Below are 13,510 nucleotides of genomic sequence, written 5' to 3'. Positions count from 1 at the left end.
CATGGTATTAATGATGTAGTTCTATGTGCAGAATCATGTGATATCTTCAGATTTGAAAAGTTTTCATTTTTTGCTAGGTAAATTTTAACTTGAAATCTTATGAAAATTCAGTATTCCCACCCTTTTACCAACACCACTAAATAGCTTATATAAAGTAAAGTAGATGTATCAGGTTAATTTATTAGGATGAAAATGATCCAGAATAGTGAAACGAATGATCTTGACACATTTATTAAATTTAATATTCCTTTAGAAAACAAAATCATCAAATACAAAAACCGGTTTTACTACTACGACCCGGTGTTGCTGCACACCATAGAGAACATGTCTTTGCTTCTGTTTCTACTCATCACCTCCCTGCTGACCACCTGAGCTCGGATGTAGCCTTCCTCCTCTCCTGCCAGAAGATGCGGACTGCTGGCCTCGCCACTTGCTGTACACAACGCCTATACTTGGGTGTGCGAGGGCCAGGCAGGACATGCATGGGGTTGTCCAGGAAAGCTCTGACTTGAACATTGGTGAGGCTGCAGGTAAGAGGGGGCTCACTGCCAGCCTGAATGTTATCCAGATCTATGAGATCAGTGAGGGTCTTGGCACCTAGATTGACTTCAGGAGTCTTCCTGACCCTGAAGGAATCGTCACCAACTGATTCGTCATGCCCAGATCCTCTCATAAGTCTCATATCCAAGATCTTTTTGACTGCCACTCTTCTCTCCTCATCCTTACTGCAGAGCATTGTCTGCAGAACTGCCTCGGGATGAGCATACCAGGAAGATCTCCTCACAGTCTGCTCCACAATCTGAACAACCTCTTTGGCTGACTCTCAGGAGCCTCAAGCTGAAGAGAACATGCCTCGGACCTCGGAGAACGATGACTGAATTCCTTGGTGTTGAACCTCACTTGGCAAGTAGACACTCACGATGAATTGATAAATAAGTCTCAGGTTGTGAAGTTGGTTCCCTTTCAGTTTATGATGAGCGACCCAAATTCTGCAGAACCTGAGAGCTTGCTAGAGCCACCTAGAATGTGAGACTGACCCATCTGCAGGTAAGCAAGTCTATCAGGCATGACCCCAGTTTTGATGGTGGTACCGTAAATCATGTAAACCATAGTACTGGTCAGTAATCAGGTCGTCAATGACAGTATGTGCAAGCTCAACGAGTGGAGGGCCAACTGTGATTTTTTCAAAGCTCGATTTATTTCTAACTCAGTGGCAGAGTCCAGCATCTTGCCAAGAGGACCAGACCATCTGTTGTTTGAAAGAGTCTTGCCATCCAGCTCCTGGATCAGATGTCTGAGTGGCAACTCGTTGGTGTGGAGGTCACAAACAATCCAGACCAGCTTCCTCCCAATCTTCCGCTCTATCCACTGTATGACCCCCCCTTGTCACCCTGTGTTCGTGCTGTCCCCTTGAAGAAGAACTTGAAGAACACATTTGGTACGTCTACATTTCACTTAGATAATGAAGTTGCTCCTCTTACTTTACTTTACTGAATGAAATTTACAGAAAGAGACTGCAGCCAATCTTCGGTGAAATTTGCATAGCAATTCGTCTTTTCTGCACATTGTCTGTTACTGTTGCTGAGGCTGAGTGTAATTCCAGCAAGTTGGCCCATATAAAACCCAACAGGAGTTCAACGATGGGCCAAGAACGCCTGTTATCTACCTCTTTTCTGTCAATAGAAACCTTACTTGTTAGAAAGCTTAGAAGTATTGATTATTAGCTCATTAATCAATGATTTTGCTGAAAGGGCAAGGAAAGAGACATTTTAAATTTGTACTAAATTTAACCTCAGTAAATATGGTTTATTTTGGTAATTGTTCTTAGCTTGAAGTTGGAGCAAAGTGTCTCAGGATCTACATTTTCGTATAAATACGCCAATAAAAAGAGTGAGTACTTATTGTGCAAACAAATTATAGCTTTTCTCATATCGTTTGAAAACTGAAAAAGAAAACAATGCTGTATTTGATTGCCCTTTAGTGGGAATGTATTATGCGATTTCCGGTGGATATTTGTGACTGTAATTATCTATTGGCATTTAATCTTAATTGTAATGTGATTTTTATTAAACATCGTTTTCCCCACAAACTTTCAGAGTGGCGTTAAAGTAATGCTTATATGTATTTTTTATTATAAAAAGTGAGCAAATGTAACTTTTGATTTAGATAAATGAATATTTTATATTTCGGTGTAGGTGGTGCAGTTGGGGGGAGGGTCAATGTTTACCTCAGGTGCAGCTTCACTCGGGAAGAGAACTTGTCATCGATTGTAATGAGAAATGGTGAATGCCTTTCTATGCATTTATAAGGTTTGCCACTCCTTTTCTCTTCCATAAACATATTCATAGAATCTTTTAGAAAATAACCAAATTGATTGGAATCTCAATTGAGCAGAAATGTTGTAATGGGGCGTATAATAAGGCGGTGGTGATAAATGACCCAAGAAAGCACTATCTTATCTGCTTGGTTAGATAAGGTCAAGGAAACATTATCATATCTACTTCATTAGATAAACTCAATAAAACTTCTTTTCTCGACTTGTCTAGATAAGGTTGGACTTGGACATAACCTAGGGAAAACTCCCACATTTTATGTAATATCAATATTATGGAGAATTAGTGCTATACTATTACCTGAACATGGTCTTTGGGTCTCTGTTGTTGTGTTGTTTTCTCTCTGGAACCTTTTTTTCTGTTGTCTAATAATACTTTAGGTAAAGATGGAGGAGAGGAGATGGTTAGCACCAGAATGACTACGGAATTGCACCAAATTTTCAGATGTTGTTTGGATGATACTGAGTAATAATATCGAAGTGACAACAATGTATTTTGTCTTCTTTTTAGCCTTTCTTTCAATCATAAATTACTTGTTAATGAGCTGGGTTAAACACTGCAAATACTGATCATATGGCAGTAATTTCATGGCTCTACTTCCTTTGTAGGCAAACTAATAAAATATTTTCCATGTTTGCTTCACATCGTCTGCTGTACTGTAGCGTCCGCAGGTTTTATTTAAGTGTTGAGAAACAAACGATGATCTTATAAAGCATGTTTATTATGATTTATATTGGATTGAATTCTTTAATTTTTCTAGCCATGTTTGGATGATAGTAAGAAAATCTAAACGACAATGCACAGGTGAGGAAGATAGGTTAGGTTAGGTTAGGTTGCAATAGGTTCTGTGCATTGTTGTTTCTATTTTCGTGTTCAGTATCATGGAAATAGGTTATTATTTTTTCGATCATTTGGGGAATCTTGGGAATTTAACCCCCACCAGTAATGGCGGGTCCCCCTCCCAGTTAGGTTGGATATAGTTCCTGTGTACTGTGGTTAGGTTAGGTTAGGTTGAATATAGTTCCTGTGTACTGTGGTTAGGCTAGGTTAGGTTGCATATAGTTCCTGTGTACTGTGGTTAGGTTAGGTTAGGTTGAATATAATTCCTGTGTACTGTTAGGCTAGGCAAGGTTGAATATAGTTCCTGTGTACTGTGGTTAGGCTAGGCTAGGCTGAATATAATTCCTGTCTACTGCGGTTAGGTTAGGTTGAATATAGTTCCTGTGTACTGTGGTTAGGCTAGGTTGAATATAGTTCCTGTATACTGTTGCTTGGTTAGGTTAGGTTAGGTTGAATATAGTTCCTGTGTACTGTGGTTAGGCTAGGTTGAATATAGTTCCTGTGTACTGCGGCTTGGATAGGTTGAATATAGTTCCTGTGTACTGTGGTTAGGTTAGGTTGAATATAGTTCCTGTGTACTGCGGCTTGGTTAGGTTAGGTTGAATATAGTTCCCGTGTACTGCTGCTTGGTTAGGTTGAATATAGCTCCTGTGTACTGCGGCTTGGTTAGGTTAGGTTGAATATTATTCCTGTGTACTGTTAGGCTAGGCTAGGTTGAATATAGTTCCTGTGTACTGTGGTTAGGCTAGGCTGAATATAGTTCCTGTCTACTGCGGTTAGGTTGAATATAGTTCCTGTGTACTGTGGTTAGGCTAGGTTGAATATAGTTCCTGTGTACTGTTGCTTGGTTAGGTTAGGTTGAATATAGTTCTTGTGTACTGTGGTTAGGTTAGATTGAATGTAGTTCCTGTGTACTGCGGCTTGGTTAGGTTGAATATAGTTCCTGTGTACTGTGGTTAGGTTAGGTTGAATATAGTTCCTGTGTACTGCGACTTGGTTAGGTTAGGTTAGGTTGAATATAGTTCCTGTGTACTGGGGCTTGGTTAGGTTGAATATAGTTCCTGTGTACTGCGACTTGGTTAGGTTGACAGTTCCTGTGTTAGGTTAGGTTGAATATAGTTCCTGTGTACTGTGGTTAGGTTGGGTTGAATATAGTTCCTGTGTAGGTTAGGTTGAATATAGTTCCGTGTACTGCTGCTTGGTTAGGTTGAATATAGCTCCTGTGTACTACGGCTTGGTTAGGTTGAATATAGTTCCTGTGTACTGCGGCTTGGTTAGGTTAGATATAGTTCCTGTGTACTGCTGGTTAGGTTAGGTTTGATATAGTTCCTGTGTACTGCGGCTTGGTTAGGTTGAATATAGTTCCTGTGTACTGTGGTTAGGTTAGGTTAGGTTAGCTATAGTTCCTGTGTACTGCGGCTTGGTTAGGTTAGATATAGTTCCTGTGTACTGTGGCTAGGTTAGGTTAGATATAGTTCCTGTGTACTGCGGCTTGGTTAGGTTGAATATAGTTCCTGTGTACTGTGGTTAGGTTAGGTTAGATATAGTTCCTGTGTACTGCGGCTTAGTTAGGTTAGATATAGTTCCTCTGTACTGTGGCTAGGTTAGGTTAGATATACTGTAGTTCCTGTGTACTGCAGCTTGGTTAGGTTAGGTTAGATATCTAAACCCCAATTTTTTTTTTTTACCACAAATAGTACTGTACTGCATCTCCAGAAATTTGGTTCAATTTCATAAGTTATTTCTGATGCTAGCTGACTCCTCCACCTCTACCCTTACTTTACAATAGGGTTTCCTGTATCAGATATTTTTTCTATTAAAATAAGGTAGGGTAGTCTTGTATTTAATGGACATAAAATCATCTGTATGTCAATTTCTTTTGAGGATAGGTTTGTTGGTTCCTTTCATAAATAGGATTTTGTAATAATTCAGTTTATGGCTGTGGCTGGATCTTGATCTGAGAATAAGTTTCTCTGGTTTATTTAGGTGTGCTTCATGTATATCTGACTTGCATTTCTTGTTTAAATGGCAATTAGATTCTTTTTGATTGATTTTAAGACCTAAATTAGAGTTCCTGTATAGAGAGAGAGTAGCAGCAACCTGAATCTGACACCATCTTCTTGCCACTGAGCTGTGCATGGAACATTATACTGCTCCTTGATATACTCTCTTCCTTTTTATTATTATTATTATTATATATATATATATATATATATATATATATATATATATATATATATATATATATATATATATATATATATATATATATATATATATATATATATATATATATATATTAAAAATAGAGGTATATTAGGTACTGACAGCAAGGGGCAATTTGTTGATTAGCTTGTAAGGGGCAGACAAAGTCTACTGCATGCTGTTCTCTACTGTGTACAAAACTTCACAGGCACTGTACAGTACAGTACAGTAAATTGCTATCACAAACTAAACACTACTGTACAGTATGTACAGTCAAAAACACTAATATAGGGACAGGGTAAACGTTGAAGTCAGGCAATTGAAGATCGGGGTGTCTCAAGGCCCCCAAAAAAAAATGCTAGTTAAATAACTTTACATCTTGGCAAGTAAGATCCTAACTCAAAGTGTTCATGTTACAATAATTACCTGGCTACAATTAACTCAAGTCTTTTAAATGTCCTCCTACCTCTGTAAACAATATGTATGGTAACATGATGGAGTGCATAACTATTTAGTGTACTGTAATGTGTATGAGGAATAAAATAAATTTGAATAAAACTTGCATAGAGGGTTAGGAACAAATTTGAGGGTGTGCTAAAATGAATACCTGTAATTACTTCAACTCTTTTCTTCATTCACTATTTTGACAGGACATTTTGAATTCTTCACTATTTAATTTTAATGTTGATACATAACACCTCTGTAATGTATTGCTCATAAGACAAATGAATCCACACTCCCTACCCTCCCTCACTCCTCCCTCTCTACCTCCCATCCCCCTGGTCTCTCTCCACCCCTTCTCATCCCTCTGCCTCGCCTTATCTGCTTTCTCTGTTTGTCTCAACACTTTCCTCCCTATCCTCTCTGTTCCTATAAATACTCTGTAACTTTCTGTCACTAAATCATAGGGCACCTATAGTATGCTAAGCCAATTTCATACAACATTTTTAATTATGTTGAATTTGCCTATTATTTCTAAAGGTTAAATAAAATCAAAGTAACATCAATGCACACAATGAATGCATTAATTTAGAGGATTAATTCAATATTTATTTAGGGATACTATCCTCTGCTGGTCAGTCCCTAGACTCCCTACTAGTGTGATGCCAATCACATTGCAATCAAGTGCAGGTAACTTGACCCAAGGACCTGTGGTGTGGAACTGAATATATCCTGGTTCTACCTCCACGCAAAGAGAAGGAAAACTCGCACTAAAAACCATGTACTACGTACATGTGGGTGTGGGTGAGTATGGTTGCTTAAAGTCATGATCATAAAGGTGGCGGAGTATAAGAGACGACAGGACAGTAACTAAGAGGAAATATATTTTTTATCACTCATTGTTGAACATGACCAATTAACTCATAATGTTGTATGTCCATATTGCTTACAAAATATATAGAAATACCTGTAATCAACTCTTTAAGTAAACCATTTGAGGATACAGTATAGAGAAGGCATTAGATATTCTCAATTTTTATATAGTACTGTACTTATAATTATGTACAGTCTCTCCTCGACTTACGGCGGGGTTCCGGACCGACGACCAGGTTCGTAAGTCGAATTGGTCGCAAGTTGAAAAGGCGAAAATAATACATAGAAAATCTAAAATGAAATACGGTACAGTAAAAGTAATCAATAATGAAAAATCAATAAAGTGTTACTGTGCACTTACTTTTAATGTAGTCAGCTAAATGCACATGGGGCCTCAATAATTTTTTAATTAAACATGGAGACTACATTAATTGGATGAAGCAGAGGAGGAGATAGGGCTGGGTGGGTCATCAATTTTGCTTTCTTCAGACAGGCTAACATACTTGCTTGTTGAAAGTATTGGATCATCTTTAGGGAGTGAAGAGGCAGCAGTGGTGGGGCATGAGGAGATAGCAGTGGGGGACTTCTTAAAATATATGTCCAATTTAGACTGCACAGTTTGCCTTTTCTTTTCATTTTAAATCTCCCTGAAGCAAGCAAGTGCATCTTGGATCATTCTGTCAACTTTTGCAAAACTCAAACATTTTGATCCATTTCTTCAAACATTTGCATCCCCTTATTAATAGTAGCAAATGCCTCTGCTATTTGTTTCATTGAAAACTTTTTTGGAGGTGCAGGTTCTTCTACATTTTGTCTCTTCTTCCTCTACAAATTTCTGTGCATACAGTTCAATAAGATCCTTGTTACTTAGCTTTTCTGCTACATTTTCCACCAACTGCTCAACATCTTCATTATCAATTTCCAACTCCAGCTGTTTACCCAACTCCACTATCTTGTTACTAATCTCAGAAATTGCTTCATCTTCATTAAATCCTTGAAACTGTTCACATAGCTTTTCAGGACCTTCTTCCATTTTCCATTCATGCACTGACCTGTAACCTCATCCCATGCTGTAGCTATGTTCTTTATACATTTCAAAATGTTGTAATCCTTCCAAACCTCTCTGAGAGTTTTCTCACCTTCAGTAGCAGCAACAGCCTGAGTGAAGGTCGTACGTAAATAATTCGCTTTAAATACAGCAATAGCACCTTGACCCATGGGTTGGATGATAGAGGTAGGGTTAGGTGGAATGTAAACTACCTTAACATCAGGGTGCAGGTCGTCCAGGTGTGGTGGGTGTCCCGGAGCATTATCTAAAATTAATAAAATCTTGAACTCAACCCCTTGTTGCAGACAATACTCCTTGGCCTGTGGAATGAAACAACTCAGGAACCAATCCTCAAACAGTGCTAGGGTCATCCATGCTCTCTTATTACTGTGATAAAACACTGGCAGTGTGTGCTTGCTGACATTTTTAAAAGACCTTGGGTTTGCTGAATGAGATATATCATGAAGGGTTTTGCTTTGAAACCAGCTACATTGCCCCCCAACAGAAGTGTGATTCGGTCCTTGATTGCCTTGAATCCTGGCATGGTTTTCTCCTCTTTGTGGATGCATGTCCATTCAGGCATGCACTTCCAGAATAAGCCAGTTTCATCCACATTAAATAATTGCTGAGGCAAATAATTTCCCTCCACGATGACACGATCTAGCGCCTCCTTAAAAGCTTCAGCAGCACCCACATCAGCTCTTGCTACCTCTCCACTCACCTTTACACTGTGCAAACTGTAACAGTTCTTTAACTTTTGAAACCACCCATGCCTTGCTGTGAATGCCTTGCTGTGAAGTTTTGGTTGCACTCATCTTCTGCCTGCTCTTTCAGGCTTTCGAAAAGGCTTCTTGCCTTAGCCTGTATGGTTAGAAGTTCTTTAGGGTACACGCTTTTGCAGCTGATCTTCCCTCCACATCACAAGTAATTTTTCCTTCTCATGAAGAGGACCTTGTCTTTTTTTCGTTATTATTGTTCCCTTTATAGGTGCTGATCCTTTCACTACCTCATGAATTCGTTCCTTGTCCTTCAAAATTGGCGATATCGTCGAGTGAGAGAAGCCTAGGTTGCGTGAAATGGTTGCTACCGTTTTTCCATTTTCATATTGCATTATTATTTTCATTTTCTTCTCAAAAGTAATTGACTCTCTTTTTTTTGTGAGCACCACGAGAACTCTCACTTTTACGCTTGCCAGTCATTTTAAAGGGAATTAGAAACAAAAAATTTTGTCAGTACACAGCGCGATCACTAACACCAACGACGGCCAAACACCAACTGAGTAGGCTATGGCGTGGATGCTGTACACCACGAGGCGGCTCAGCCCACGCTGTCGTACGGGACGGAAACATTTCGTTACTAGAAAGTACGTACATAATTTGAAAAATATTTTATACGACTGCGGCAGTTGTATGTATTGGTGGTCGTACGTCGAGGAGTACCTGTATATGGGGCTTACAGTACAGTACAGTGAACCCTCGCCCAACGCTGGTTTGTCCATAGCGATTTTAACTATAGGCGTTTAAATATGTGACCAAATAATTTTCCCAACCCTCCTCCTCCACTCTGATTCAGCAACACACCAGTTGGAGAGGCCAGCCAGTCTCGCTTACATGCTAGTACCGTCAACATTTAATTAAGCGGTTTTGGAACTTTTTGTCTGTTTTCCCTTGCAATATGGCCCTCAAACGCAGAGGTGATGCTAGTGGTGGTAGAAATTTAACATCATATAAAATGCTGTATATTATAGCTATAGTGTTATAGTTTAGATGAATATAATGGTTTTAGTTTGAATCAGCCATTAAAATGCTACAATTTTATATAGCCTACAAGAACTGCCAGCATTACTTTTTGCATCCCCTTTGTCCATAGCTGTTTGTCTTACTGCCTGATGCCTCCTTACTTCTCTGAACCTTTCTTGTCAACTTTATTGATCTGCCTTCTTGTCACAACTGACTTCTTGCCATCACCAGCCACTCCCTGTCCTTATTGTCTGGCCACTATAATTTTTCTCCTTAGCTGCTTGTCTGCCATCCTCCTCAACCTGCTTGTCCACCTGCCTTCATACTTTATAAAATGTGACCTACCTGTACTTGCTCCACAAGTTGTCTGTCTACCTCCCCTGCCTGCTCATTGCTGCCCAACCTTATTTCTCCTCCCTCTTCAGCCTTCCAACTTTCCTCTCAGCCTACAGTACATGCTCCCCAGTTTGATTTATAAATTAAATAAAGAATGACTACAGTGGTTACAATTTGTGAAATAACATGACATGGACAGAAATAGATTTTTTTTTTATTAAAGGATTTCTCTCTTAACTATTATTCATGATCCACCCTTGAATTTTTTTGGTTTATAAAGAGATTTAGAAATAGTGTATACCAATATGGGTGTGGGAAGGAAGAGAAATATAGAATTCTGTCATATTATGGGAGGTGTGAGCCAGTCTTGGCACATACTCACTGTGTCAAATATAGCTGCTATGGGGGACCTGTTAACTCACAGTGAATAGAGCATCCATGGCTTGTGAGTATGTCTCACAATAGTATTATTTTAGTAGGATATTAGTCAGAATGTTTAGCTCAGTGAAGACTTAGTAAAATATCTGATTTGTTCTTTGTTGTTTAACCTTACTTAAAAGTCATGCAGTACTGTACTGTATTGATTATTACTGTAGTAAATAATTGATTTTCATAGTTCTGATGATTCCTTTGTATGCTAAGTTTTATTATAGTAATCTTAGAAAATGTATGCTGTAGTTCAGGTACTCACAGAATCACAGAAATTCTGAGGTAAAAAATCTTTTACAATTCCTCTCTGCCTTGAAGTACAGTGTGGTCTTGTACACTATACAGTATTGTACTTGGGCTGCCTTAAGCCAAATCATTTGACAGTTTATTATTGTTTCTATGCCTAGACTTTTTATGTGTATGTTAAACCAGTATATGGAGTAGACATTTGTTCCAGAATGTTAAAAGTTCATCTAACTGAATGTGTCATAATACTGTTATGATGGGAGAATGTGAGAGGGGCTGCCACTGCTTCACTCCTTCCCTCACTGAGGCTTCCAGTCCTACACATTTACACCACCCATTGTACCATACCATAGTGAAAGTTATACTGTAATATGTTTGATTAATGCATTATTTTACTGAGTAAATTAAGTAATTGTGGCAGTTTAATGCACATTTTAAAGCCTTAACTTGCATATAAGAATTGTAAGTGCGGTAACCTGACTCATTTCTGTTATACTGTACTGTACTGTCCTTCTACCTCCTACTGTACCTTCACAGCCTCACACTCTCTTACACTCCTTCATTTTGCCTTCAGATTCCTGTTTGTATTCTTTCACAACCTAATGTTCCCTCATACTCATTCACTAGGCTGCTGGTTGTACTGTACAGTACTGTCACTTCAGCCACAAGATTGAAATTAGAGTTTTGTGCAGTTGTACTTATTATTATTGATTTATTGCTTAGCTATTTAGTTTGGGTTAGGTCAGGTGGGCTGGGTTAGGTTATTGTAATCATGTATATTTTTATTATCTTAAATATGTGCTCAAAACAACTTACTGGGTATAGGGTTTGTATCAAAATTATCAACTTGTGTCTCTTCAGTCTCTCCCTTACAGCCTGTCATTCTTGTAAATTTCTTCATCCTCTCAAGTGTTCTTTCTGTTGTTTAATGTTTGCAGCTATAAATTAATTTGCTGTGCTGTATGTTTATTGTATTTTTTTTTTCAGAATGTAAACACAATGGAGATAGGAGGCAGAAGAACAGCTTCTTCACTGGACAAACCAGTCTTCCAATTTATGTTTGTTCCAGTCTAGTAACCATTATGAAACACAGCCTGTGATCACATTTATAAATACTTTAATTAAACCACTGGACAAGTTAAAGTGCTTTATTGATTTTCATAAGTGGCTTCAGATAAGTGCTTGAACTAGGAAGGATTAAAATCTGCTTTAGTTCCTCAGTCTATGTTGTTTGCATTATAAATGCAATAATGTTTACTGTACTGCTTTATGCCTCTTGTGAACTAGAAACTACTATTATTATAGAAACTCTTAACTGAAAATACTAAAGTTAAGTAAATGCTCAAAATATTGTGTATGTACATTGGAAAATTGTTATTACAAAGTACATGTAACATTATTTTACTACAAATTGTCGTTATCATTGTAAGTAGATGTCTGCTGCTTCCCAGATTGTGAAAAAATCCCACATTGCATTTTTTGAAATTTGGAAGTTAACTCAAACTGTTGGTGATTTTACAAATTGGAACTGGACTGAAAGGCAAGTGAGATATGGATCTTTGAAGCTGTCATTTTAAGATACACAATGGGAAATTAACAGATCTGAATGATTGAGATTATTTTTGTGTATGAGATAAATAATGAAGACAGTGAAATATTCCCCACTGTAAAGTTTAGATATGTACTGAAGTGTTGGTTATCTCGTAGAAAAAATTAACAAGATGGTTGAATTGACCAATGTCTGTTTCATTGTGGTGACTATAATTGCTTTGGTTACTCAAGTAATTGTACCAATTGTCAAAGGACCCTTGTCCCAGCTTCAGCCAGAACTTGCTGCATGGTTACAAGAACAAGCCCTTGAAAAACATGCAGGACTCTTTGTTGATGCAGGTACTGTATTGTTATTTGTAGTTGGGTTTCACATATATTTTCACTAGCTGTACTTGTAGCTCATTTTATGCCTCTCAAAATCCAGTTTGTGTTACACTTTATGTAACAGCTAAGCATGGTTCTTACTTGCTCATAATATTGTCAGTATACAGTACTGTAATTGGTTTTATACTTGCCATATGGTTTTTCAGTCGGTGTTCTTTTAATTCTTCTTTTCAACAATCAAAATTCAGCATTTAGTATCGGTATGGTCTTTGTTGAGCCTCATTAAAGTTACTTTGATTATTGTATATTTCTTCCTAATTCTTTGCATGTCCTCCTCTCTGGTTATGTATTTTTTCACTCGGCTTTTATAGATTATCGTGGTCTGCTCCTGTACTGCATTGTACAATATATTTTTTACAGGGTGTTTTTGGTGTGTGTGTGTGTGTGTTCTGTGATAAGAGTACAGTAGTGATATTTCTTCTTCACCATGGTGTATGATTGAGGTCATAAGTATCTCCCACTGGCTGGAAGGACAAGTAATCATATATGTTTAGCTTTGTTGAGAAGAGAAACAAAAATTTTTAGTGTGTGTACTTGTGTCATCATCATTGTGGGTAGTGCCTGATGTGTATTACTATTACTGTAGCTCTATTGTAAAGTTTATAAACTGTTTTTGAAAGGTTGGAAATATTGTGTATTCTTTGTCAGGGTAGATTGGGAAGCAGTACAACCTTGATGCTTCCTCCTCATTGAATCCCCAAACTGTTATTGAGGTCATCCATGGCAGTTCTCACATGACTAGGCACAGTGTTATTCTTCTTCACCAGAAATTTAGGTTAATCAGTTTTTTGTCCACAATTTCCCCTGAGAATGAAAGGTTAACTTTTATTAGTTGTAAAGTGTAATTAATTCTCAAGACATGGTGTGCTGCTGAGAAATCAACACAAACTTTGTTTTTAATGCAATTATGTTTTTGTTTTACATGCCTGCACACCTGCTTTAGATTATTTGTTTAACTTTATGTTAAAATTTACTTTTAGCTACAAGGATGATTAAGTTCCCAACTTATTGCCATTTGATATGCAAATTCAAGACCAAAAATATCATCTCCCATGACAGTCCTTTTTGGGGAAGAATTTTATTTC

At 37.8% G+C, this 13,510-nt stretch overlaps 1 protein-coding gene across 3 annotated transcripts in view; it reads left to right on the top strand.

The window, feature by feature from the left end:
• Positions 1 to 2,214: 2,214 nt before the first annotated feature.
• Positions 2,215 to 13,510, top strand: part of LOC121863711 — a 36,326-nt gene continuing 25,030 nt past the window's right edge. For 2 of the 3 annotated variants that reach the window (XM_042362449.1, XM_042362447.1), the window contains exons 1-2: positions 2,224 to 2,309; positions 11,478 to 12,380. In XM_042362449.1, coding sequence (XP_042218383.1) covers positions 12,212 to 12,380 — 169 coding nt within the window. In that variant the 5' untranslated portion in view covers positions 2,224 to 2,309; positions 11,478 to 12,211. Of the gene's footprint in view, positions 2,310 to 11,477; positions 12,381 to 13,510 lie in introns of all 3 variants that reach the window. The other variant, XM_042362448.1, reaches the window with a different exon arrangement.

Source organism: Homarus americanus, unplaced genomic scaffold (genome assembly GCF_018991925.1).
Source record: "Homarus americanus isolate GMGI-L3 unplaced genomic scaffold, GMGI_Hamer_2.0 scaffold48354, whole genome shotgun sequence".
NCBI classification, from domain to species: domain Eukaryota; kingdom Metazoa; phylum Arthropoda; class Malacostraca; order Decapoda; family Nephropidae; genus Homarus; species Homarus americanus.
The sequence above is the reverse complement of the archived record's forward strand: the minus strand, read 5'-3'. Positions and strand labels throughout refer to the sequence as shown.